This window comes from Ascaphus truei, chromosome 4 (assembly GCF_040206685.1).
Source record: "Ascaphus truei isolate aAscTru1 chromosome 4, aAscTru1.hap1, whole genome shotgun sequence".
Lineage (NCBI taxonomy): Eukaryota > Metazoa > Chordata > Amphibia > Anura > Ascaphidae > Ascaphus > Ascaphus truei.
This window is the reverse complement of record NC_134486.1, coordinates 298,097,340-298,124,503: the sequence shown is the minus strand read 5'-3', so window position 1 is coordinate 298,124,503 and position 27,164 is coordinate 298,097,340. Positions and strand designations below refer to the sequence as shown.

The 27,164-nt window shown below is 40.9% G+C and overlaps 1 protein-coding gene across 1 annotated transcript; it reads right to left on the bottom strand.

Annotated features, from left to right (window-relative positions):
• Window positions 1-1,447: 1,447 nt before the first annotated feature.
• LOC142492098 (uncharacterized) lies at window positions 1,448-25,915 on the bottom strand. Its single transcript, XM_075594804.1, has 7 exons — window positions 25,745-25,915; window positions 25,437-25,574; window positions 14,065-14,322; window positions 12,318-12,409; window positions 11,648-11,829; window positions 2,079-2,248; window positions 1,448-1,745 (listed from the first exon to the last, which is right to left on the bottom strand). The coding sequence occupies exons 1-7, from the start codon at window positions 25,773-25,775 to the stop codon at window positions 1,567-1,569; spliced, it is 1,050 nt and encodes a 349-aa protein (XP_075450919.1). The 5' UTR covers window positions 25,776-25,915; the 3' UTR covers window positions 1,448-1,566.
• Between the last annotated feature and the right edge of the window lie 1,249 nt (window positions 25,916-27,164).

The following is a 27,164-nucleotide window of genomic DNA, read 5'->3' as shown; positions in this document are numbered from 1 at the left end:
TCCACAATCTTACAGCTACAGGAGCAATGAGAAGCGAGGAGCTCCTCCCTAAACCCTGTGCCAAACTTGTCCTCTCACTCCAAGAACAAAACCACACACAGATCAACAGCCTGCTGAAAAAACAACTCAATCACCAGCAAAATGAAGGAGTAATGGGACTGAGAAAATGACATCCAGCGCTCAAAGAAGCGGGAGACCTACCACAGCCTACAGAGAATACACTCTGCCACTCTACCTACTCAAGGTAAAAGACCCAAAGCAGAAACAGACATTGTGCCAGTACAGAATGAGCACCCACAACCTAGAAATAGAAAACAGACAGAACTGGAAGCCCCGGGAGATGACTGCCAGCAATGTGAGCTAGGAGGTAGAAGATGAAACACTTCCTGCTGTGCTGCACACAATACTCTGAAGTGAGGAGTGCCCACCTGGAGAAACTCACAGCTCTTATCCAGAACTTTAATAATATAGAAGAGAACCAACATAGCAATCCTTCTTGGAGAAGATTAAACTACAGCAGTACTGGCTGCACAGTAGATCAGCACTTGTCACAGGCTGAGAGACGCCCACTAACCCCCACATTCCTGTGTGTAACCGTTACCCAGGCACTGTGTAACCATTAAACCCTAACCCCCATTATTCATGCTTTGGCAATACTGCAGTGTTCTGTCATGCCATTAATGCTCATTTGATTTGAGTATTACAATGTTATGGTTCGTGCCATCTATAGGAATCGGTTTGTCTGCAGACACTGCAAGAAATATTGCCAACATTGCTAAAACATGGACCCGATTGCACACCAAGAACTGACCCAGCCAAAGGAAAGTACACACGTAAAAAAGTATTTTGTATCCAGCTTTCAGATTGACACTGCAATAACTAGTGCGATACCAAATGTCCTAATCTTCAAACAATTTCAGAGGTACAGTACAGAGTAGTGCTACTTGACCAAATGTTAAGAAAATAAGCTACCAAGTGTTGATTTTTTATAAGTAGGCATTTATTGCCCTGAATGATTTACAATCACCATTGCTTGGAACCTTCTTAAAAAAAGAAACAGGTGCTTAAATAAAAATGCATAGTAGTCATCAGAAATACAGCAGCAAGTGTGTTAAAATATAGTGCACAGACACTATGGATTAAAACGGTACTGTATATACTTATTCCATGCATTTCAGACAGTCAGGACTAAACATTAACCACCCAAGTACCTTTGAATCAAAAGTCGATTGACTGTTCACCATAAATCATGCGACTGCTTAATAAATTCATAAAATCCCTAGATATTAAGATCAGTTGCAGCTCTAGTATTTTACAAGCTGCTTTCTATGAAGTATTTTTTTGTACATTATTTACAATTGTGCTTATAAATATGGAGCCATCTTTTAAAGACATCTAGCCAATAGCAATGTAGCAGTAAGCTGCATAAAGGTGGAATTAATGCATGTATAAAAAATTCTTACAAATTTAAAAAAAACCCACATTAAAAAAACGGTAAAGAGGAAGCTTAAAAAAAAGAAATAAAAAAAAAAAAAAAAAAAAAAAAAAAAAAGTGTAGGACTTTGCTTAAAATGGTACAAAAGAAACCATACTGCAGCTCTCGTATATTTGGGAAGCAAAACTTGCATGGGCACATTCATAGACAAAACCCTTCATGGCTTCCATGTATAGCTGCTGACCAGAATGCAGATACAGCCAGATTATTCTGCTTAAGTGGGCAGCTGCAGAGTCTCCATGTAGTGTCTCTGAAAAGACAAAGCACTTGGTTAATTGTAAGAATTCGAAAACAGGACTTTCCCCCTCTGTTGCAACACAAACAAAAGTCGATCTGATTAGCTACATGACCACTATAGTGTTGTACAAATGCCTTCAGTTCCGGGAACCATATACCGTTCAAAATATCATTTTTATGATATGATCAAAATATCATAGAATATGATTTCCAAGGCTTCATCTTCAGCATGCACATTTAAAGAAATCAGGACAAAAAAAAAAATAAGCTACATGTTTGGTACTTTGAAAATGGCAAACACTGAAAATGGAGGAATGGACTGGTTAATTGTGCAATGCTACATTACCTTCATAAATTTTTGTGTCATACTCCAGTAGTTGAAAGAGGCCTTCTGGCAGAAGGTTCCTCACCCATGCATTCTCTTCCTGAAGGATCCAGTTATTTATAAGCTGTTTTCTACATAAAAAGCCTTTTATTTGTTCCAAGTACCCAGGGTCACCATACACCATGTATAGCCTGAACATAAAAAAAACAAAAACAAAAAAAAAGTGGTTTAAATGCAGACTGAACTGGAGACTTCATGAAAAAAAAAAAAAAAAAAGGGAAAATGTATTGTGACGGTAGGGGTAGCTGGCATCACAAAATAAAGGTGAAGCCAAGCTAGCTACCCCTAAAACCATGGCAACTGGATGGCTAAGTAATGTGTATTTCAGCCAAATGTATTTAATGTGTGGGGTGGGAATATAAAACATGTGTAAATATATTTTCAGTAAAGCACTTTATTCCCTGTTAATGCAATTTGTCAGTCAAGAGAGCCAGCAATGCGAAATGTGTTTAATCACCAAGATGATTTGAGTGTCAGTTCTGTAAATGTGGATTGTATGTAATCATTTCTCTGCAAGCAGACTGGGCAATTAACTTAGCCTAAGCACTTCCATAGGAATAATACAAAACAGATTACCAGTGCTCAACCAATAGTCCTTAATAATTAAAGATGAAGAGGGTCTAGTGTTGTAGTCTTCAAAGGGCTTGGTTCCTCAGCACTTCAAGGGTCTGCCAGGGAACCTCCACATGTGTACAAAACGAAGACACAAAACAGACCTCTAAGTTGGAAAGGTAAATGTATTAGGCCATAAGCTCATATTCTTACTTACAAGTAAGGTAATTGAAGTGCAGCAGAGGAATAAACAAGTAAGCACCACGTAAGGACAAATTAATATTAAGATCATTGGTGTTTAACCTAATAAATTCCTCCAGTGAATTTACATCCCTTTGCCAAATTAAAACATCTATAGATGCACATCACTTTTGTTAGATAGCATTACATTTATTTACGCACAATTATTTTCAGATTGAGTATGATTTTTAATTATAGCTATGGTCATCACTTTTGCACCAAGTTTGACTAATTTATTTATGGCACATTGGGAGCATCATAACATCTGGAACAATATAGCGTCGCAAAAAAATGCAAATTATGGTGCTGCTATATAGAGGTTATTTTAATTTTGCAAGGGGATGTAAATTCACTGGAAGAATTTGGTTAAACACAAAATGATCTTAAAATTAAATTCACTCACTCGGCAATCAGTTAATTTTTTAGATCTACAAAGTTCTCACGACGGGTATTTACACACCTGCACTTATTTTAAGGAGTTAGACGCCTTTACGTACCCATGTCCCAGGAGTAACCACCACACCAGGTGGATTCAAACCATTCAATATGGACAATTCTTACGATTGAGAAGGAACAACTCCCAGAATCATAGTTTTGTCAATCAGGCGGAGGATCTCAGGGGAAAGTTCTTACAAAGGGGTTATGACCACAAGGTGGAGGAGACTGGCTTGGAAAGAACCAAGTTTCTTTTTGGTAAAATATCTATCAAAATGATACAGATGCCAAGCGCCAAACCAACAGCGGCAAAATTCAAAGATGCTCTGGACTGAATAGACGCGAGTCGGTGTCAAGGATTTTGAACTCAGAAAAGTTTAAGTCCCGCTTTTGAGAACGTAGCAGTCACGTCTGGCATTGCATGCCAAAATCAGTTCCAGGACTTTTGTGAGCAACTGGTCATCTTGGTGAATTTCATTCCAGAAATGGATTTATTCGTTAGCCCCGTTCCCAGTAAGTGTAATAACCTTGTAAAGTGTGGCTTTTTTGTGAAATAAATTACCATTTATTTTACCATCTTGTTTTGCTGAATCAATGATACCGGTAATAATAATAATAATAAAAAAAAAAAAAAAGTGTTAAGAAACCAGGTCGCCGTGACAATGATGCTGTAGACATCAGTTGCAAGTCGTCAGTGTTGGGAGCAATAACCCGGAAGGAATTAGAGGATCACAGTGCGGGGAGCCTGGCTATTGCAGGGGGCAGCAGTGTTCCTTAGATGCAGATCCTAGACCGGTAACCCTTGACGAGCAACTAACCAGGAAGGACAACTGGACATAACTGGACCCCTACGAGAACGGTATCCACGTGTTGAGCGTCACATATTTGTGACTTGATGAAATAGTGTCCTTACCTGTCTATTCCTCTGATGTTGCACTTCAATTACCTTACTTGTAAGCAGTAGAGGCTGGTGGCCCAATACATTTACCTTTCAAACTTAAAGAAGTCTGTTTGTCTTTTCGTTTGTACACACTTCCATAGGAATGCAGGATTGAGACAAAGGTGTCAAGCCATTTGGCGAGTGGGGAAGGGCAAACAATCTGGTCTGGGAATGAGCTCTCAGCAAGGGGAGCTTTGTTCCCTGCAGACTCTGGCAGGTCTTGCGTGCCTTAGCATGCCCCCTGACCTGTGGCTGGGAATTGGCACCACTATCTGAATCCGTGCTCTGGTTGGTCGGCAGCTCCCTCTCCATAGTAAAGATAGCCACTGGTGGCTATATAATGAGCACTGCTGATCAGAGCATCAGAACATCTTTGGAGTTTGAGAGAGTGTGAAGTTTGATGGCGATTCAACTGTAGGAATTTCACAAAGTCGCTGCTGTGTGTACCGCACTGTGATACCTGGAGAAGAAGCTGACAGGGCAAGTCTACTGAAGCAGGCGCCCTGCACCTAGTGAGGCTAGTGTCATCCCCTAGATCCACAGTTCGTATAATTTTCTGTGTATTTACGGGTTCTGCCAGAATAAACCCTGTTTACTCAATTACTTTGTCCTGTACTTGGCGATAGTGATCCCAGAAGGTTAAGGTGTTAAAAAAGTACTGGTCTCCTGTGACTAACTTATTGTAATTTTAATTTCCTGGAACTGCATGGCAGTAAGCACCATAGAGTTAACCCATCCTTCCCCTGCGTAGTTCTGCAGGTACTGTAGTGCCGACGAGTATTCTAAAACTAATCTGGGGCAAATCACCAACAAGACCCAGGTACATGCTGCAACATTTCAGTGACATTTCTGCAGAGACTTATGGCCCATCGGATTAACATGCAGGGGTCCCACGCAGTCCCATTCAGTTTGACCCCTGCTGTGTTAATCCGATGGGCCATTAGTCTCTGCAGAAATGTCACAGCATGTACCTGGGTCTTGGTGGTGATAGCCCCAGATTTTCCAAGGCAAGTTTTAGAATACTAGTCGGTGCACCTGTCCTATAGAAGGTCCCTCCTACTACCTGCAGTTAGAGACCAATACAACGGATATATTAAGCATAGTTACACTCAGTGCCGAATGCAATATGGTTCCAGAAGAAAATTACAGTAAGATGCAATAAATGTAATCTTTACTTGTTACCCCTGGCAGTGGGCACTGCAGGGACATATCCAAGCAATAACACAAGGGGAAGAAATTATGAATACCACCAATAGTTACATATTTTGGAGCTACAGACTGAAGTACTTTACGTTCAAAACTTGCCTCAGGTGAGGCCTGAATATCTAGTCTATAATATTTAATAACATGTAATAAATAATGACCATGCGGCAGCCTTGCAGATTCGTGCAGGCAACACTTGTGCCTTAAATGCCCATGGCCCTCATTGAGACTTTAGACCGTGGATTTTCCACATTCTGTTTATAGGCTTTTCGTATGCACGAAAATGGTCCATCAGGATTTTGCTGCCTTTGTTGGCGCTTGCCCAGTCCATGGTCCCTTTGGGTGAATAAACTACAGTACAGGTAGTCCCCGCTATCCAATGTTTCACTTTACAATGAATGGCATATCCAACCCTATGGACCATTTTTCAATGCCGGAAAGCGCTATCCAACGCTCACTGCCACCGATTAACATGGGACTCACTTTACAATGGTTTCACTATCCAACACTACTTCCAGAATGGATTCTGTTGGATAACCGAGGACTGACTGTATCTCAGCCAGGTACAGCGTATCAGACATCTCACCACAGAGATTATGCAATACTTCCCTCTTTCCGGTTCTGGGCAAAACATTTTAGTTATTGTGAAATTGATACTGTACCATTTTAGGCAGAAAACATTATCCTGGTGAATATGTAACGGTTCTTTGCAAGATGGAGCTTGTAGTTCTCCCACTCTTGCCAACGTTACGGCTATGAGAAGCCATTTCCACAATGGTTTCAAAGAAATCTGGTGTACTGGTTCAAAAAGGAAGCAGTGTCAAGGCATCTAGAGCCAAAAAGGAGGTTTCATGATTGAACATTACTCCTGCTTTGCAGTCTTGGGCCAAGGCCACAGTGTGCGTGACGGGGTGCCTGGTGGTACTTGTTCCCGGCAACAGTGCGACCTGGTGGACTCCTGGCAACTCATGACAGGAGGCGTTGCGGGGGCGAGGCCATGACCACCAGGCTGGTTTGCCCTCTTGGCCAAACCGCAGCAATGTGGCCAATGCACGGCCGCCGCGCCAAGACAAAAATATTTTCTTTTGTCTAAAGCGGTTGCGCATCGCACCTTGTATGCTCGCGAACACACACACTGACTGAGGCCTGCCCCATAGAGGGCTGTACCTTGTGTGGTGTGCACACCATCCATGGCCACCGGGGACAAAGCCTAAATCATTTGACTGCTTGCAAGAAACAAATGAGGCTCACATTGGGGTTATTGCTGATACTGTACTTTGAGTCAGCTTTCAAATCCTTCCTGCCAAAATTCTACTAGGGTCACTAATGTTGGTGAGAAGAAATTGTGTCTGTGGTGCTAGATAACCAATGTACTTTGTGTAACGTATTTAAAAAAAAATTCCCAACATCTTAAGTTTTGTAGAGATAACATTTTGTGGTCTGCTCTGCCCACTTCACCACATTGTATGAAACTCTTGGTAAAATTCACGTTAAGCTGTTGCAGGGGTGAAGCGGTTGTCCTGAGCTCTTGCTGGGCCGCAACATCTTGGAGATCGATTGGATGATAAATGGTAAGACTTGCCTCTGGGATACTAGTGTTCAGCGAGAGAATTTTGAACTTTACTTGCAAGTAGGTATTCAGTGCTTGGGTCTTAAACTGCTCTGAATCTTCTAGTAGTGTGGTTTCTTATAACTAGATATTGCTACATAAATCTTTGGAGTTACTTCCCAAAACATCACTTCTACAAAAAAGGATACATATTGTTAAATTTCTTGGGAAAAAAAAAACCAAATCACTTTATATCTGGCAAAGCCCATATCCGATTCAACCATATCCTTAATCACTTGATGGATCAGGAAACAATAGTGATAGTAATAATCAAGCGCAAATAACACCACTTTAAACCAAAGCAATAAACAGTATACTGTCTTTAGAGAATGCAGCTCCCGACACAGGATTCAGACCAAATCCAACCAGCAATCGAAGAAGAAAACAGGTGCGCAAATCTCATCAGGACATGGAAAATAGAAATAAAGACACCAAATAGTGCAATATTGTCAACTACAACAAATGTAATCAGTGATGATGGCTCTATAAAGTTTGCACTCACTTGTACAACATTAATTAGGGCGTTGTGGTTGTTAGAAGTTACCAACTTTAATTTCCAGATAGGTACTCCGGATCAACACCAGTAATGTTCCATAGGAAAGGAATCGAAATCCATATACAAAAGGAGAAAAGGCAAAATAGTATAATATTGCTTTTAATATTAAAAACACAAAGTATTCCACTTACATAAGTGTCTTTGTGGTGAGCATTCAGACCACCCTGGGTCATATGGACAGACAATTTTCTTCACAGCAACAGCATCTGCTCCGCGGCCGTCACAGCATACACTGGGCTGATTGCTGTTGACATTCAGAGTGGAGGACTACACTAAAGTGCCACTCTGTAGTCCACGACTCACTCTCACCAAAAGGGTTAAGGACTCATTTTGTCCAGACTGGTTTGAGATCTTGAGTTTATTTGCTTGTTGTACTGTTGACTTACTGAGTCAATGTATCCATCATCCATGATAAAATGTTCCCTTGGATTGCCTGAAGCTGTATTAAGGCATTCTCCAGAGAGCTTCTTGGATTCCAGTGCCGTTTTATCAGGAACTGGACATTTAGCTTTTTTGTAATCTTTCTCTGATGTACAACCTCCATTGCCAATTTAGAAGTTAGTTCCTCTGGGATGCAGCCAGAAGAGGTATGGTGACAAAATACTAAGTCCTTCATTAAATCAACCCTTTGCCTGTCTCCTCTAAACAAAGGACTCATCCGGTTTTAGGAAAGGACCCTTTGTACTAATCTCCATGCAGATTTCTGAAATTCTCCCAGCTGAATTGTTCCGTTCTTTCCATATAGAGATCCATGCTGGCAAGTGGCTTTTTAAATGCAAGGCTACCGCTCCAACTCTGATGTCAGTTTATCCAATCAGCACTGAAGGCATCTCTGCACAACTGTGCTGGTGCTTGCGTGAGACCGGCACACGTTGTGCCATGTCACGAGAAGGCAATGTTCCCGCGTCAGCTCTGTTGCTGCGTTCTGAGACGCATCTGCGGTCTGTTTGGGCCCCACAGTGCTTATATGGTCGGAGGTGCAGGGGGTGAAAGGCCAAGAACTCTTGAATTAATTGCACTAGTTGCAGTCAGGCGAGTCCTCTTAAATAAAAATAAACTACAGGCGGTCCTCGGTTATCCGACGCAATGCGTTACTCAAAATGGCGTCGGATAGCGAAGCGTCGTAAAGCGAAACCCGTTTTCCCATAGGAACACTGTTTAAATTAAACGTTCCGTTCCTGAAGGCATTTTTAATGCTAAAATACACAGAAAATGTTACTCAAGCAATAAGATATGCTGCACACACAGATTATGATGTAAACATTATATTTATTGATTCCAGAACTGTAAAATAAAACTATAAAAATAAAACTATGCTGTATTCTGTACAGAAATGTACATGAGCAAAAAAAAAATACATCAATTATTGGAGGAAGATGATGGAGGGGGGAATCTTCAATAGACAATGGACTTTTTGGAGGTGATGTAGGTGCAGTTGAAGGTTTCCGCCTCTTGAAGAACCTCTTCATTGAAGTCTGGACAGATCCTTTCCTTTTCTGCGTGTAGATCTCTCTATAGCAGCTGATTTGGTTAGACACCCCACGACTGAGACTGTTGAACTCCGTTCAATGTTAGGGTCATTGTCCTCAAATATGGCCAGTGCGCCATCAATGTGCTTGAATGCCGCAGCCAACATTTTGCTTGACAAAGATTTACGTGGCTGTGGCTGTGCCACATCAGCAGATTGGTGGGCCTCCTCTTCAGCAATTTTTTGCTCTTCTAATTGATTGAGGTCTTTATTGCTCAACTCGTTAGAATGTGAGGCGAGCAACTCCTCAATATCCTCGGTTTCCACCTCCAAGTTGAGATCTCTGGCCATTTGTACAACAGTTTCTGTAACTTCTGCAACAGTTTCTGTAAGGCCTTGGACATCAGACACAAAATCCGGGCACAAATTACGCCAAACTCCATTTAGATTGGATTGTTTCACCTCATTCCATGCCTCTCCGATGTTTCTCACTGCATGAAGAATGTTGTAACCCTTCCAAAATTCTTTTAAGATTGGACCACCTTCCACATCGGTTGCTCTGATGGCCTGGGCAAATGTTCGCCTAAGATAGTAGGCCTTGAAGGAAGCGATAACCCCCTGGTCCATCGGTTGTATCAGTGAGGTGGTGTTGGGGGGCATAAACACCACCATGACGTTTAGATGATGGTCATCCAGGTACACGGGATGGCCAGGAGCATTGTCCAGGAGCAGCAATGCTTTGAAATCGAGGTTCTGGTTCATGTAATATAATTGCACAGCCGGAACAAATTGATGCTGGAACCAGTCCTCAAAAAGGCTCCCTGTTACCCATGCCTTACAGTTGGACTTCCAAATCACTGGAAGTGTGCTCTTTGCAGAACCCTTGAATGCCCTAGGGTTTTCTGCATGATAAACAAGCAAAGGTTTTAGCTTGAAATCACCTGCAGCATTTGATCCAAGCAGAAGAGTCAGCCTGTCCTTTGCAACTTTAAACCCGGGCATAGATTTTTCCTCTTGCAATGTAGCTTCTACTGGGCATTTTCTTCCAGTAGAGCCCAGTCTCATCAACATTGAACACTTGACGTGCGCAATAGCCACCGTCCTCTATAATTTTGGCCAATGTAACAGGGAAGGTTTTAGCTGCCTCCTCATCAGCACTAGCAGCTTCCCCAGTCACTTTAATGTTATGCAAGTTTGCCCTCTCTTTAAACCGCATAAACCAGCCCTTACTTGCAGTGAACGTTTCCTCAGTGGCCCCTTCTCCATGCTGTTGCTTAATGTCCTCATACAGACTCAAAGCCTTGGCCTGAATTAAGGCTAAACTAATGGGCACATGACGCTGGGATTGATCTTCCAGCCATATGATGAGGAGTTTTTCCACCTCAGCAATATGACCAGCACGTTGCCTTATTGTCGTACCTTGCATAGGTGCTGAGCCCTTGATCTGTTCCAGGATTCTTGCCTTGTCTTTGATTATAGTCACAATAGTTGTGCGAGGTATATCCAAGGAACGTCCAATTTCTGTGTTCGTCTCTCCTTTCTCAGAGCGCTTTATGATGTTTTGCTTGGTCTCCAAAGTTATAGATTTTCTATTCCTTTTTGGAGTAACAGCACTTTGCTTTTTGCTTTGATCAGCCATGGTTTAGGGCCTAAAATACACCGCCAAACCTTCACACAGACTGTTCAGAATGATCTCCCTAGCCTGCAGCCGTCTGGTTGTTCATTTGTAGCAATTTTTTAAAGCGTCGTATGAGCGTCGGATAAGCCGTTCGGGCGTCGTAAAACGGGCCATAGGGATGCATTGACAAGCGTCGGATAAGCCGTTCGTCGTAAAACGAAGCATCATAAAACGAGGACCGCCTGTACTCCTAGCTGTAGGACAGGAAAAAGTAAATAAATTTTTTTTTTTTTTAAAAAAAAACCCACAGACTACCTGCAGTTGGAGTGGCCTTTTATAGTACTACAGGCAGACTTCAATTCCATGTCCTCCTCAAGCCATGGATGGAGTTAACCCTACAGTGCCCCCTTACATGGGGAACATGAAAAAAAAAAAAAAAAAAAAGTGAAAGGAATGTTAAAAACTACCACCATGCCCTCACTCCTAACAAGAGTGATCTTACCATTCAAGAAAATTACAGTAAATTTATGTAGATGCCAGACTGGATCAACGTATTTGGTCGTTTGACACTCTGGGGAACTAGTTTTTCCTAGATACCGCCACAACGTCATCCACTGCACTTTCCTATAAACCAGCATGACAAGAAATTTAAACGGCCTGTTCCCTCCTGGAAGAACCAGCGACTGCTACTGTCATCATCTTGGGAGCCAGGAGGTCCTCATAGCTAATATATATGTTTCAGCTTTGGGACTCAGCTTCTCATCCGTGTAACATTTATTCCATAACCTTTTTTGCGTCATGAATTGGATCCAACAGGAGGATTTCATTGGACAAACCTTAGTATTTTGATGGTTACTGGGGGTAAAAATAAAACACTCACCCACTTTGAATGTTTAATAATATTTCTACCTGTAGCATGGAAGTAGATCTATCAGCCTCCAGTTAACGTAGTTGCCAGCCATCTCTTCAAGGTTGCATATTCGTGACATCTGAACTTTTGCTACATGCCAGAATTGGTCATGATTTATCATGGAAACTTGCAGCTCACATTTTAGCAGCCTGTACACGCCATCTACAGTGTTTTCATAGATCTGAAAGAAGAAAAAGTTGAAGCAATATAGTATGGACATCTACAAAGGCTTGAAAACAGAATATTGCAATGAAAAAAACCCAGCACGTGAAAGGCCATTTGACAATGTAGTAGAACATAAAATTGTGCAATTTGTACACTTTGCATAATAATTGGAACAGGTATGTTATCTTTCTGAAATTTGACCCTCGGCCATGTTAATATTAATTGTCAAAAGGGATTAAAAAAAACAAAAACAAAAAAAAACAGAAAGTAGTGTTGCCATTACACAAAACACGCCACATAATAAAGTCCCTTGTATGCCATGCTACACGCACTACAAGATTAAGGGGAGGTTTCCTAAAATAAATACAATTTTTTAGGTAGTTGTGTGAATAAATAAGTGACAATGTCCCACAATCTTCACACAACCATAAACTAACCTTCTGCTACAAAATAAAGCCATACTGTTGGAATACATTCAAGTAAACACACTACACCCTTAAATACCTTCTTCTGTTTAAATCTTCCCCAGTTACGTCCCTGAATCCAGGCCAGAAGAGACTTGCACATTGAGAAGTAATTTTCAACAGTCTGGATGCCTAGATATGCAAAAGAGAAGTTTGTGCTCAGAAGTAGGTGGCCTGGTCATATTTTATAAGACAACTTTAGTCCCTTTATACCTGGATAAACTAATTTGTATTTTGACACCTTGCTGGAACCAAAATCTTAAAATCTACCGTAGGTAGTATTCATAGAAGCTGTAACAGGGGAGTTATCCCTGTTCAAGTAATGTGCCTCTAATCCAGCAGTGTGGTGGTTAACTGCTGGTAGTCAATTAACAAACACCACCTGCCTGATTAGATTGCTTACAAAAGCCTGTCTTTGAGACAGAAAGTGAGACTCCTTAGCTCATACCTGAGCTGAACTTTGGAGACAGAGCAGATATTGTCTTTGACTCTCACAACTTGTCTTGAGCCCTGCCAGAAGACACAGCATAGCTGCTTTCTAGACACAGGGAAAACTTCTAAACCTCAATGCTGACACACCCTGAGGAAAAGGGAGCTGAACCAGGGACAGAGAAGATTTTCCCTCCAAACCACAAGGAACAGATAAGACTTTCATTTAAGAGACTTCTTATATTTGCTTATTTCATGCTATATGTTTTGGGGCTGGGAGACATGCTTATCTAAGGGAGTTGTGAACTGCATAGTATTTCACTAGAAATACTCCCAAGTGAATAGAAGCTTTGTTTACCCCTTGTTTGGATGGTTTCCTGATGTTAAGGAAACAGGGGCAATAAAAAAGCCTTATTTAATTTCACAATAACGAGTCTCCCTTGCATACCTCTGTGAGCGTCCGCCCACAGAAGCAATATGTTTTGATTACACCTCTTGCTGCCCCACAGGCTTACCGAGCCAAGCCCAACACTAGATCAGACTGTTGGGGTATGAATCTCACAAGGAACTTTGCTTTAATAGGTCATGGTGCGTTTAATGTCCGCAACTGAAACGCTAATAAATGAAATGGCAATATGGCATTTCATAATCTTAAGGATTTCTTTGCGAGTTTCACTTTGGAATCAATATCGCACCGCCCACATGTCTGACCAAATTTCAACACCTGGGTTCAGAGAGAACGTGGTATTTTATGGGAGAGACTACTTGAAAATGTCTGGGGGAAAAAAATCCCCAAAACATTCAGCTACATTTGAATGCCGATTGCAGCAAAGATAAAGCATTACTAAGGGAGTTCAATCCATTCAGGTGTGGAGTGCACTGGTTTAAGAAAGATCATTGGTAAACTCACCATAGATATGCATTACAATGAACTTTTTGCTACTTTCTTGATATAGTTTAAGTGTCAAATGTGCTCCATCTCATTTAGAACAATGCTTCATATCACTCACATCTTCTACAGGTCTGACTGGTATAACAAAACCCCTGAATAGTTCTAAAGTATTTTTTCCCCTACCAAAGTTGTGTTTTGCATGTGATCATTGGCCAGCTTCCCTTGTGTAGGGCCAGAATAACATTGCATATATTTGATTGCATTTTGTACTTGTGCTACCCAATGGTTCTATAAATTCATCGTAAGTACAGTTTGTTTTGAAACAAAACAAAACTTCCTTGCAAGAAAAATTCTACACTTTGAAGAGAAGGCAGCCAACTACACTTGATATTTATTGTATACACTAGCGGACATACACATATGATCCAAAAAGTTAAATGGTCACTACCAATCAGCAAGACCTTACCAAGGTGCTCATCCCCGTCAGCCAGCTTTCCATTCCAGTAGTCATCTGTGATGTAATGAAGGGAAGCAAGATACTGAACGTCACAGTTTGTGGTACCCCAGCAAGACACTTTCCTTTTGTTGAACTTCTTCCACCACAAATAAATCTTCTGCAGCTGCTTAGCACAGGATTTGGAAAGACCAAAGAGCCAATAAGAGAACAGCCACTGGAACTTAAATTGACTGTACTGGCAATAGAGCCACTCCAGCTCCTCATGACCTGAATTAAAATGATACAATTATAAAATACAACATACAGACGTCAAGGGTCAAGTTCCTACAGCAACATTACTGGTAAATGCTTCATGTTGGCTTAACGAGAACACCGCACCCTCCAATCGCCCGCCCCCCCCCAAAAAAAAGTGTTAATCTCAAGCCCTGCTCACAAACTCCTACACAATTGTTTCAAGGACGATGTTGGTCACATACAGATTAATATAGTTTTATAATTAAAGAGCTGCAAATATGCAAAGTTATAGAATTAAGTAATTCATTATTAACAGCCCAGTTTTAGCCTCTGTAGTCTCAGACTTCAGACATTAAATTGAAGTACTTTCCAATTAAAATGTTTTAGCCCAGAACTCACAAATATCACCGATTTATATGCTGAAATAAAACATGGCTGCAGATGACAGTAGCCTGCACCATCTAAGTACAAAAGCCACAACACAATTGTACAATATCACACACACAGCAGCTTCTCAATTTGAGCAATTGAATATTAGGAGAAGCAAAGAGGACCCAGAGTCAATAATGCAGGAACGGTCAGAAGACTCCATGGCTCCTGTACTGACAAGTTCTAGTCCCTGGGCCAATACAGGGCTATTAGGAGGTCCAGGTTTTTGGAGAGCGCAGGTATGTGAAAAGAGAGTGCAATATGTTTTAAATAATTTTTAGGAGTTGGGTTCTCCAAAATCCAACTGAGTTTGTACTCACAGATTTCTCAATCTTTTAAAGCATGTCCCAAATCAGTGGCAATTCTGTGTCTTTGCGGTGCTGTACCCAATATCATCCACATGTGTAGGGACCTTTGTGGAATAAGGTAAAGAGACCAAAAATAGTGTAGACAATTTTTTTATATAAAGCAAGTATATGATAAAAACACTTCATATGGTGTCAGACCAAAGTAAGCATTATGATCAAATATCAGACGCAGGCAACTGGAATCCAGAGCAGTCTCCTTATTCTTCCCCTCAGCAGAACTTCGGTCGCCTGCCTCCGTGCTTTCAGCTTGAATCCCCAGATGGACTGGATGCAGGTCTGTAGGCAGACAGCACTGTGTGCAGCATCCCACATAGCGATTTCTGGATCAACTCTACGCGTTTCACCTTCATGATGAAACCTTAGCAAAGGTGAAATGCAGAGAGTTGATCCAGAAATCACTGTGTGGGACACTGCACCGTGCTGTCTGCCTGCAGAGCTGCTTCCAGTCCATCTATGGATTCAACCCAGAAGCACGAGTCCTGCTGAGGAGAAGAGTAAGGAGACTGCTCTGGATTCCAGCTACCTGCATCTGATATTTGATCACAATGCTTACTTTAATCTGACACCATATGGAGTGTGTTTGATCATATACTTGCTTTATATAAAGAGTTTCAGTCTACACTATTTTTGGTTTCTTTACCTTATTCCACAAAGGTCCCTACACCTGTGGATATTATTGGGTACAGCACCGCAAAGACAGAATTGCCAAGGGGAGACTGTGGTGTAGCCTGTGTCCCATTGTGGGTTTAATAAAGATTTATTACTCAAACCGGAAGTGCCTCCGATTCAGTCACTGGCTGTGGCGCCGGATCTCTTCCCCTGCCTGTTACACACACCGAAGGCTGCACGCCTGGATAAGACCACAGAGGAAGATAGGACCGAGGTCTGCAGTGAGCTTTTTATGGATAAGTACAATCTTATCAAACTCTGACCTCCATTCTGGTCCTTTGAAGTCCCTGTCTCTTCTCATGTGACTTTCACCGATACCATCAGTGCTGGATGACGGCTTGAGCGCAGGACAGTCTCCTATTTTACCACCATTTCAGGAATGGTGCAAGACTTTTCTTCCTACCTAATAGTGGTATATAAATGTAGGTTGCTCTTAAACTGATTGTAAAGTATTGCAGAGCCCCCTTAAGTGGAGGCATGTTTTTACGTAAAGCTAGAAATATTCCACTTGCCATCACTTATGACTGCCATCAATTATGCAATCTTGAAGTTCTGATGTTAAGGAATGGATCTTTTATGATTCAGAATTGTTCTGAAACCTCCCGATGCTTGCTGTACTAGAAAGGGGATTGAATAAAAACCTTTGCCTCCAAGGCGGAACAAGTTGAATTGCCATATTGGCAAACAGATTGTGTACCGCTTGTTTAAAGGCCAGGTTTCTCTGGATCATTCAATTCCTTGAAGTGAACTGGCATTTTCAGGAACGCCAAGGAGTATCCCATGGCTATAATCTGCTCTACCCAGGATGGTTTGGACCAAGGGGTCCAGACCTAGAGTATCCTGGACTTGGGCCCAGTCCCCTTCAGTAGTCTTGCTTCTTGATGGTCCCCCATGAAGCTGGTTGACCAGAGTAGCCCTGGTTCCATGTTTGCAGTTGTCGTAATTGGAATTCAATTTCTCCCTCATCTATAAAAGCTTGCATCCTGAACCTTGTTTGAGACCTGACTAATGATGAAAGCCTTAACCTACTCTGCTGGAGTAAAGCGATCTCTCCAGCCATCGTGGAAATATTATCAAGTGGTTCGCCAAAGAGATCAACTCCTTCATAAAACAGTATTCTTTGACTAGGTACACATCGCCCATCTTTCAAGCCATTGTACTCGTCACAGCTATAGTATATGCTAAGGAGGTAGCTGCTAGCCCGGCTACGTCTATGGAAGAGTCACAAGAGGTCTATTGAATCTCTCCGATTTGAAAACTCCTTTAAGAGTTTGACTTTATGTTCCTGCTTCAATCCCATCTTCGAGATTGGAAATTCAAATTTATTGTTAGAGATAAAGGCCATTGCAGTTGCTGGTTTCAAAGTAATTCCAATAGAGTTGTTAATGTAAAACCTACATTCAAGCAATAGAATTCTTAAAGGGCGTTTAAAAAAACAAAACAAAAAAATCCCTCTTACATAATTACATAGTAGATGAGGTTGAAAAAAGACGTAGGTCCATCAAGTTCAACCTATGCTAAATTTAGACAACAGATACTTTATCCTATATCTATACTTCCTTATTGATCCAGAGGCAGGCAAACAAAAAACCCCATTAAGGGGAAAAATTAATTCCTTCCTGACTCCAAGAATTGGCAATCGGATTAATCCCTGGATCAACATCCTTCCCATGTATACTTATTTGGTATATCCCTGTATACCTTTCCCATCTAAAAAGATGTCCAACCTATTTTTGAACAAATCTATTGTTTCTGCTATCACAGTCTCCATGGGTAATGAATTCCACATTTTAACTGCCCTTACTGTAAAGAACCCTTTCATTTGTTGCTGGTGAAATTTCCTTTCCTCCAATCTCAAGGGATAGCCCCGAGTCCTTTGTACTGCCCGTGGGATGAATAGTTCTTTTGAAAGCTCCTTATATTGTCCCTGAATATATTTGTATATAGTTATCATATCCCCTCGTAGACACCTCTTTTCTAATGTAAATAAATCTAATTTAGCTAGCATCTCCTCATAAGTTAGAATGTCCATCCCCTTTATTAATTTGGTGGCTCTTCTCTGCACTCTCTAGTTCCATAATGTCTTTTCTTAGGATTGGTGCCCAAAATTGTACTCCACATTCAAAGTGTGGTCTTACTAATGCTTTGTAAAGGGGCAAAATTATGTTTACTTCCCTTCCATCCATTGCCCGTTTGATGCAAGATAAGATCTTGTTTGCCTTTGCAGCTACTGCATGACATTGGGCACTATTGCTAAGCCTGCTGTCTACCAGCACTCCTAAACCCTTCTCCATCAAGGATTCCCCCAATATATCTCCATTTAATTTGTAAGTCGCCTTTTTATTCTTGCATCCCAAATGCATAACCTTACATTTATCTGTATTAAACCTCATCTGCCATTTACTGTACCTGCCCACGTTTCCAGTCTCCCAAGTCCTCTAGGGGTGATTGTTTTATTTCATACCATCATGGCAACAGCTGCATCCACCTTTGGCAATATTACCCTGGTACTGCAGTCTTTTATTGAAGGGGTATTTTTTTTTGCATTTTCTAGGTCATTGCTGTTCTTTTATCCAGTTTGAAACTTATTATTTAGCCAAAAAAAGCCTGGTCCAGGACCCCCAGTCCTTCTCTGGTTTCCACAATATTCATGGTCAATCTCATGCTTAATGAGCTATTCTATAGCCTATCTTAAATGAACCTGCATCCCACTTGCCTGTTCTGCATAAATCAATGAAACAGTCAGGCTGCAAATCCAATAAAGTCTGATCTGGGCCTTTAAGACCAGAGACCGCTTTATCAACAGAATGGAGGGGTGAAGTGGTCATCCAGTCAATGAGCGTTAACTGGTGTGTGCTGCTATTGTTTTTTTTTTTTTAATGTTGATTGAGGCGCTGCACCACTTTCCTGTATAATCATGGCCTTAGAGGCACGCTCGAAGAGTGACAGATTCTGTCCAGAGGCAGAGACAGACTAGTTATACAGACAGCTCCAAATTATGAACCATTGTGCTTCTTTTATTTCAGAGTCCGTAAATGGGGAACAGCACCATTTCATGGCAAGTCTTTCATAAGAAAGTGGATTCCATCTCAGCAGCACCAAGAAAAACAGCATTGTATTAAGTGATTGAAAATAAAGGCGTTTGATTTGGCAGATATTACAAAACCCTGTTTTAAGAAGCACTTTCAGCATTTCCCTTCAAGAAAATAAAATGCTCCTTGCCAATTCTACAAAGTTACTTTGTTTCAATATTTTATCACCACATAAAATATTCTTTAGCTCGTGTATGTAGCATCAAGACTAAAATCCCATGGCGATTAGTAATGGACCTATAAATGTTTCAATGTTGAATTTGCAACTGTGGACACAGCTCAACCCATTTGAAGTAATACGGTCCATTTTTTTTTTTTAAATGTAGATTTGTTAAACAGGGAGGGGGTGTGTGCGTGGGTACCATAGAAAATGTGATGTGGCCATCTAGTGAGGATTGGCAGCCATATTCATAGGGTGTATACAAATGTAAAAAATAAATAAAAATCCAGGTCATCCCTGGTGGGGAATTGGCGACTCCCTGGCTCCAGGAAAAAAAACATCCCAAGGTTTTAATGGTGTTGCGCCGAATAGGCCAATAGGCTTCCCTGAAGTGAAAACGTAATTCTCATGCTATACACAATCACAAGGTGTTTGGCATTGGAATGTGAACAAGGTGACAGTAACTTAGTCGAGAGCCAACATTGCCACTAGGCCTGCAATAATGTACACTGACCTCACAAAAGCAGTGTACACCATGGGTGTTTAAACCAAACACCCGATTAAGTGTCCACTACCACTTTAAGTACCTTCTTGCCATAGGGGGCATCTTCAGCAGATGTAGAGTGTTTAGACTGTTCATATCGCTGCTCCACAAAGATCTAGTGGAGATGGCTGTGCCCATTCTGTTCAAGATGCAGATATCTCTTGTTGAACAAGAGTGTCACCTGCAGATGCCTCATGCCAGGCAGATCACTTCCCTTATTGATCTTGCAGTGGTGAACTTTATTCTCAAGTTGAGGGGCAAAAAGCTGCCGAGATTGGTTTTCCTAAACTCAAGTATCCAAACTAAAGCTGACAAAGCAAGAACAGATGTCATTCATTGGATGTACTCTGATTCAAGGGAGGAGAGAAACAAAAAAAAAAAACCCCACACTTGTAAGATGACCCGATTCATGTCACCATGCGCTTCAATACTGGAAATGTCTTTAAGACCACCTTCATACAAATGCAGCGGCCGTTAATGAAACACGTCACGCGGTGTATACCTCGGAATACCCATGTGATGGCGCGGGATTTCTTCCAACCGTACCTCCTTTAGACGAGAGTGCAGAAAATGTCATTTTAGTGTTCTGGCTTTTAAACACCTGAACTTGACACAGTAGCACAGTACTGTACACATTACAATTCATTCCATTTAATTGCACACAATCCATGAAATTCAAACAAAGCAACCGCGATAAACACGTGTGCCTGGGGTGATTGACAGCGTTAACGCCGCGTGCAGTACAGCAGCGCACACGAAAACGGCGCCGTGATTTGTTCTAATAGTGGCCGCTGCATCAGTATGTGATCAAGATGGCTCTTTGTATAGACAAATCTTGTATTTTTCCCGACCCTTCTGGTCGATTTAATTGCCACTAATTGAACAAATTTAAAGACAGTGCTAACTGAGCTTTACCCCACTTTAGATCTCAAGTGTCACCAAGAGATTAGAATAGTCTATTGAAAACAGATATTGAACACAAACTGCCATTATAAATCCATCAGTTTTGTTGCCAAAGATCTGTATCACGCCTAATCCTGAAACTTAAAGCTTCAAGGACAATGGTCTCACTTTACTTTGACTTCTTGAAAACGACAATATTTGTGGAACCAATAATATTCCTCATGCCGAATACCATGATTCAAATCCTCCATATCCCAGCACAATTTGTGAGTGGATGCTTTCCAGGCTTAATGTTTCTGTAACGGTTCAACAATACCTTTAATCTATCCCACCTACTGTATTCTCTAGCCAGCCATGTGAAGAGTTTGACCTTGCCCAAGGTGTCCCTTAATTTAGCTATAGAGCAAGTGTTGAAAAAGATAATTCTATTAAAGAACAAATAGCCTTTTAATTTCAGGAATAGATTTACTTTAGAAAGAATAACTATTTGTGGTTCAATGAGCACTTATCTACAGCTGTGCAGCACAGCCATGGCGTCTAGGTTTGCACCAATCCATTCATGGGTGTCTAGGAGGACCATGTTTGGATTGATGGAGTTCTCGGCGCGGGCTTTGTCCTCTGGTATCGTTGCATTGACTATGTGATTTTAATATGGCGAGGCAAGGAAGGAGCGATTAGTTTCATAAACAGTCTTAATTGCAACTATTGGAATTTAAAATTTAACTACAACATAAGTAAAATAGACATTACATTTTTATGTTGAGGGGAAAAAAAATAATTTAAAACTCACTTCAAATCCGTGGATTGCAATACCTATGTACATCAGAAAAGTTGCCACCACAGAGACTGGCTTAACAATATTCCCTACGGACAACTGAGAAGGGTTAAAAGAAACTGCATGTCAGGTGCCATTCGTCAAGAACAATCTATTATTGAATCGAAGATGTCTAGGAGGGGGAAAAAAAAAAAAAAAAAAAGTACGATCCAGGATTGCTAGATAATGCCATCCAGAGTGTTAGAAAATCTTTCCTCTAACAAGAATTAAACCAAAACAAACATCAAAGGATACATTTGGGCAATTGGATTCCTTTAGTTAACCAGTTTAGCAATGAATCAGTCAAAATTTTTTTTTCCAGAACCAGTATTGGAGAATTCTACAAGATCCAAATTTTAAAATATTTACCCAAGAAACCCTAAATAGTTTTTCAAAAGCACCCAATCTAAAGGATAAATTGGCACCTACTGTAGTGCTTTAAACGCAAACAAAGATTAAAAGTTCAGATCAGAAGCCAATGTGGCTTGAGAAATCCCCCAAAAAAGGTTCACATGCCTACATTGTAAGGCCTGTGAATGCGGTACTAATAGAGCAAAAGACTTTAAATCCAACGTCACTGGGGAAACCTTTTTTTATATTGAATTTGATAAATTGCAACACAAATGGTGGTATATCTTTTAGAATACCCCTGCGGTCTACAATACAGGCATACCCCACATTAACGTACGCAATGGGACCGGTGCATGTATGTAAAGCGAAAATGTACTTAAAGTGAAGCACAACCTTTTTCCCACTTATCGATGCATGTACTGTACTGCAATCGTCATATACGTGCATAACTGATGTAAATAACGCATGTGTAACAGGCTCTATAGTCTCCCTGCTTGCGCACAGCTTCGTTACAGGTAGGGAGCCGGTATTGCTGTTCAGGACGTGCTGACTGGCGCATGCGTGAGCTGCCGTTTGCCTATTGAGCGAGATGTACTTACTCGCGAGTGTACTTAAAGTGAGTGTCCTTAAACCGGGGTATGCCTGTACGTAGGCCACACCACAAGACAACGCAAAGTTAAAATCTTAGAGCATGTCCACAACATAAAAATTAGGGTTGGAATCAGTGTTTATAATGCATAGAATCATCACAAAGCCAACCCGAAAAAGGTTTGCTCTTTAAAAAAGGTATAGATTTAGTTTCCAGCAATTGGAGAGGTGGAAATAGAGGATTTATCCCCAAAAGACCTTTTGGATATACAAGTTGAAAACGCTCAAACCATTGGGATTTAATATAGATTGACCTCAGTTCATTTGAGTCAATATTGCTTCTTTGATGCTGTAGACCCTCCATTTCTAGATTTTTTTTTTATACAATTTTTATAAACAATTTAAACAAATAAAAAAAGGTAGACATACTATTTGTATGTCTTACATTCAAGACATCTGAGTCACTCCAAATGTTATATAAAACTTTAGATTATGCTTAAATTGGATTCCAGCAATATTCAAGTTGTGTGGAAATGTTTATCCAATTTTGGATGGCATTCCAAAAATTCACTGTTTGTCTCTTTTTTAGCCGAGCTTAATTGCTCAAATTCTATTATGTGATTTCTTATATGAATAAACCGTTTTTAACATGTATTTTATTGTTAGATTAAATTTGAGTGTTTGAGTTATTATACATCATAATATATGTCTATTACATTTATTGCACTGTTGCCGATTAGAGGACTGGAGAAATACTTTTCTGGCATCCATGCTGCAGTATTGGGACTAGAGCGTTACAAGTGTACCCTTAACACTTACTGCTCCAACAGACTGGGAGAATGCGAGTGTATTAATTACCCTCTGTTCTGATATTGTGCATTAAACTGTGTGCTAGGTTCTTATGTCCATTTTGAGGAGATCAGTTTGCAGTTTGATCATAAACTATTGCTTTTGGTTATCAGACCACCATTGACCAGCTGCGAGTGCTTCATCTCACCCTCTGAGCACTGCACATGATCATAATTCTATTCATACTCAATTGTGCCTTATTTTTTCCACGGTACGAGGCGTATCTATAGACAGCACTGACCACCCATTTTGCTATATGACTGGATTGGTGTGAGCTTGTGTTTGCGCTCCTTGTTTTGTATTATGTCCCTGAATATCAGAAACCTGATCTTGTTTTGTCTTCCAAAACTGCCTAGGTATAAGGAAATGGAAATGCCCGCTTATCAGACGGCAACCATTATTGGCATAAGCAGGTACTGACTACTATCAGGGTGTATAAGCAACTTTATTGCCAAGACATTTACAGGCAAAATCCTTTTCTGGGAATTTAATTCTCCTACACAATGTTTTTCTAGATGCATGCCTATAATATTTTAGACTGGCACTAATGGTCGGTATTGTCCATTAAATTACATTGTAATGCCTTCTCTTAATACAGTTTGTGGTTATTCATATGAACTCCAGAGCAAGAAGCCCGAGTGCTAATCAAATTTTGCTACAAAAAAAACCTGGATATGACATCAACATGTAGGACACTTAAACACCCCATTTATGGATGTCATTTGTAACATTCCTTATTCCAGGTTCATGAGCATGAACTTTTGGTGCCACTACATTCAAATCCTGCCAGTATGGTCATAATACGGGTAAGGAGGAAGGCTCAACTCTACTGGATAGTCCCATTGGTGCTGGGACTATCTCCCCTACAGGATGACTTCAGGTGACCGATTGATAGCCAGTGGTTGTCAAAAGTAAATGCTGCAGAACACTTGCTGTATCCTGTAGAGCAGGTTGGATGACCAAAACAATGATTCAAGGCAAAGCTAGTTTTAATTGGGGAGGAGATGGTCCAAGTTAGACCTACAAAAGAGGGAGTCAATAGCCCTTAGTGTGCACTACTGTGTGGGTGACAAAGATGGGGATTATTCTGCTACGACCACTTTCTGGTGACAATTTCAGAACATTGTACTCCCTGAGCTAATCCAAATCTCTAGAGGAGTGCAGGTAACATTTCAGGTCAAAATGATTCAAACATTGCCAGAGATGTTGCAATATCAGACGATAGAGATCTATATTCTTGGGTTATTTATCACAGGTCTTCTGCATTATCAGATGACAAATGCTGTATCAGTAACGTCTTCTTCCTACCTTTTCATTCAAATGGTAAAAAAAAAAAAAGAAGAAGGGGGGGGGGGGGTGAAAGAGAAGGACAATGGTGGCCAGTTAGGTGTTAGAGGGGAAGATACCCATCTGGAGTGAAGGGCTTCAAAGACCCTACTTTCAACCAAAACAGACATCCTGGAGGTAATCTAGATAACAACATCTTTAGCATTACAGGCCAACAAGCATTAAAGAATTTGTGAGTAATGCAACCATGCTTTTGGTTACTTAATGCAACTATGTATTTGTAACCATGTATTTGTCATCATAACTATGCCCAGGACATACTTGAAAACAAGGTAACGCAATGTATTTCCTGGTTTAAAAATAAAAAAAAAATTGATAACTTGTACAATACTACAGTATAACCTGACCAGAACCAGTAAACCAAGGTGGGAATTTAGAAAAATATTACCAGGACCAATTTCACCCTCATGGGTATAAACAGGTCTATCACCTTTGATGTGTGTATGTCACAATCCTACAAATTAAAGGATGCAAGTTCCATTAATCTAGTTATGGGGAGAGAGTTAGAGTATTTTTGACGGTTTAAATTGGAAGTGACATACTTCCAAAGCCTCTGGGATGCTCTCGCCAGCTAGTCACTTTCTCTTCAGAGACCTTTTTAGGACACGTGGGACAGACCACCCTACAATGCTCGTCATGAATCTGGAATCTTACACAAGGGAATTGGAACAACAAGTTTGTTAGAAACACAAAATCAGATCTACTTCCGGGATTACATTGTGTGTGTGACTGTTGCCTTTAATGTATAGGTTTTCGGTTTTACTCGTTTTGGTTTCATAAACGGTGACCCTAGTGTAATTTTGTAATCTTTTCTGTAAAAAGCACTTTATGCCTTTTGAAAGTATTGTTGGAGCTATAATTTAAGTAATTACCTTTTAAAGAGATTGGCAAAGTGTGCCTGAATGAGGTGGTGGCAGAATAGTCGGGCTGTAGTATGACCATTTTTTAGGTTAGTAGTGTCAAACCACTTTTTTTCACAAGAATAAATGTGCACCCTCCCTTTAGCATTTACTTACAAACATGAAGGACTTACATTTAAAGCTAATTTTCTGGAGTACATGTGACTGGATCTTGGCGTGGTTACCATGGTATCTTATTGCAATGTTATACAGCTCCTTCCAGTCATATCTGAAGATAGAATCTTTTGTTTCTTCCAAGGAGTCATCTGTAACTGGAGAAGATGCACAATTAGTCTTCACCCAAGGTAAAGTACTACAATATGAATCAGTGCATGACAGTTTTATGCATCGGTAAGTTAGTTATTTTTTAATAAAGGCAGCTCAAGTGCAAAGTGAGGTCTCTAAAAAGGCCTGCAATCTTACAGTATGTGGCAATATTCACCTACTGTTTCAGTGTCAGACAAATTGATCATTGCAAGACATGCTGTATTAGTGAAGCGGGTGTTTGAGAAATGGGTTTCCTATCATTTCGTGTCAGGCCTGCACCATAGCTTAGCATGCATCAACATGGCATTGAAGATTAAGCAACAACGGATGACGATTCAGGTTTATTTTAGATCTATAGAAAAAGGGTGACAGAAATGCACTTAATTTGGAAGAAATTAGAAATTTAATTTTGAATAGTGTTGCATTACCTAGACAAAAGTACAGTAGGTAGCACGATAACCATGTTGGTTAATGTAACAAACCTTTATGTTTCTCATCAAGGAGATCTTTATTAATCCCCCAAATGTCTTCAATGGCATGATCAGCAAGTTGAATGGGAGGAAGAGGAACCATTTCTTCTAGAACCAACCACTGCACCCAATATTTCTTAGGTGGAATTCCCGAAAACAACAAGTCTTGCATTTGTCTGTTGTAAGGCAAGGCTTTATACAGCTTGCCCCACATGTATAAAAGTTTGAAGGCTTCCTTCAGGGTATAGTCACTGCAGGTAGTCCTGAAATCTGAGGCAAAGGTAGTCTATAGAGAAATAAAAAACAAAGTAACAAAGTAAGCAAGGCCAAGGCTTTATTGAAAGTCCAAAGTCTGAACCACTGATCTAGATCAGGGGTGTGCAAGATTGTTTTGGGGGAGCGCGGCAGGTACAGAGGCCCTGTGCTCTTTCCCAAGGTATTTCAATTAAATGCCCGGGGACTGTACATGGTCTATCACTCACTTACCATGATTCAGCCGGCTTTGGGCTATGCGGCACAAAAGGTAAGAGGGGGGGGGGGCGCGCACATGAGCACTGGAGGAGAGCAGGCAGGGAGCGCAGCACCAAAAGTTTGTACACCCCTGATCTAGATCATAGTATGAGCAGGGGCACCCGTAAAGGATTTTCAAATCTCAGGACACCTCTGCTCTTCAGACCTCACTCATCCCCTCCTCGCTTACACTGCTTTTCACAAGCATGCACACCACACATTCCCTTATAAATCAACACTCCACATAGCACTCACCCACTTTCTCCACAATTAACCTCCACCAAATATCTCCTCCCATAACTCAAACATGTCAGCTGGTCAGCTCGGCACTGTCTGGAGATTAAGAGGCTCCTCTCGCCTCTGTGCCATGCTGAGAGGAGAATCGCAGCCTCTACCTCTCCAGGCATTGAAGATGGTGCCCCCTGAGCAGCCAGCTACGTTTTTCCCCCTGGGGCCACGGCACCCTTGGCAGAGTCAAAGCACACCTGATCAAACAGATCTAGATTCACAAGAGGACCAACAGTTTTTCATAAGTGAAGATTTACACTGAGCCAGAAACTGTAGCTACAAATTAAATACAACATTAGCACGAGTGATTGTTTAGTGTGCATAGCT

Excerpts from the sequence above, each read along its gene's own strand:
- LOC142492098 (XM_075594804.1), bottom strand. The coding sequence starts at position 25,775 with ATGATCAATTTGTCTGACACTGAAACAGTAG. Across the intron at positions 25,575-25,744 it reads GTCTGACACTGAAACAGTAG|TTACAGATGACTCCTTGGAA; the intron begins GTGAATATTGCC and ends CATCTTCTCCAG. Across the intron at positions 1,746-2,078 it reads TGACACAAAAATTTATGAAG|AGACACTACATGGAGACTCT; the intron begins GTAATGTAGCAT and ends TTGTCTTTTCAG.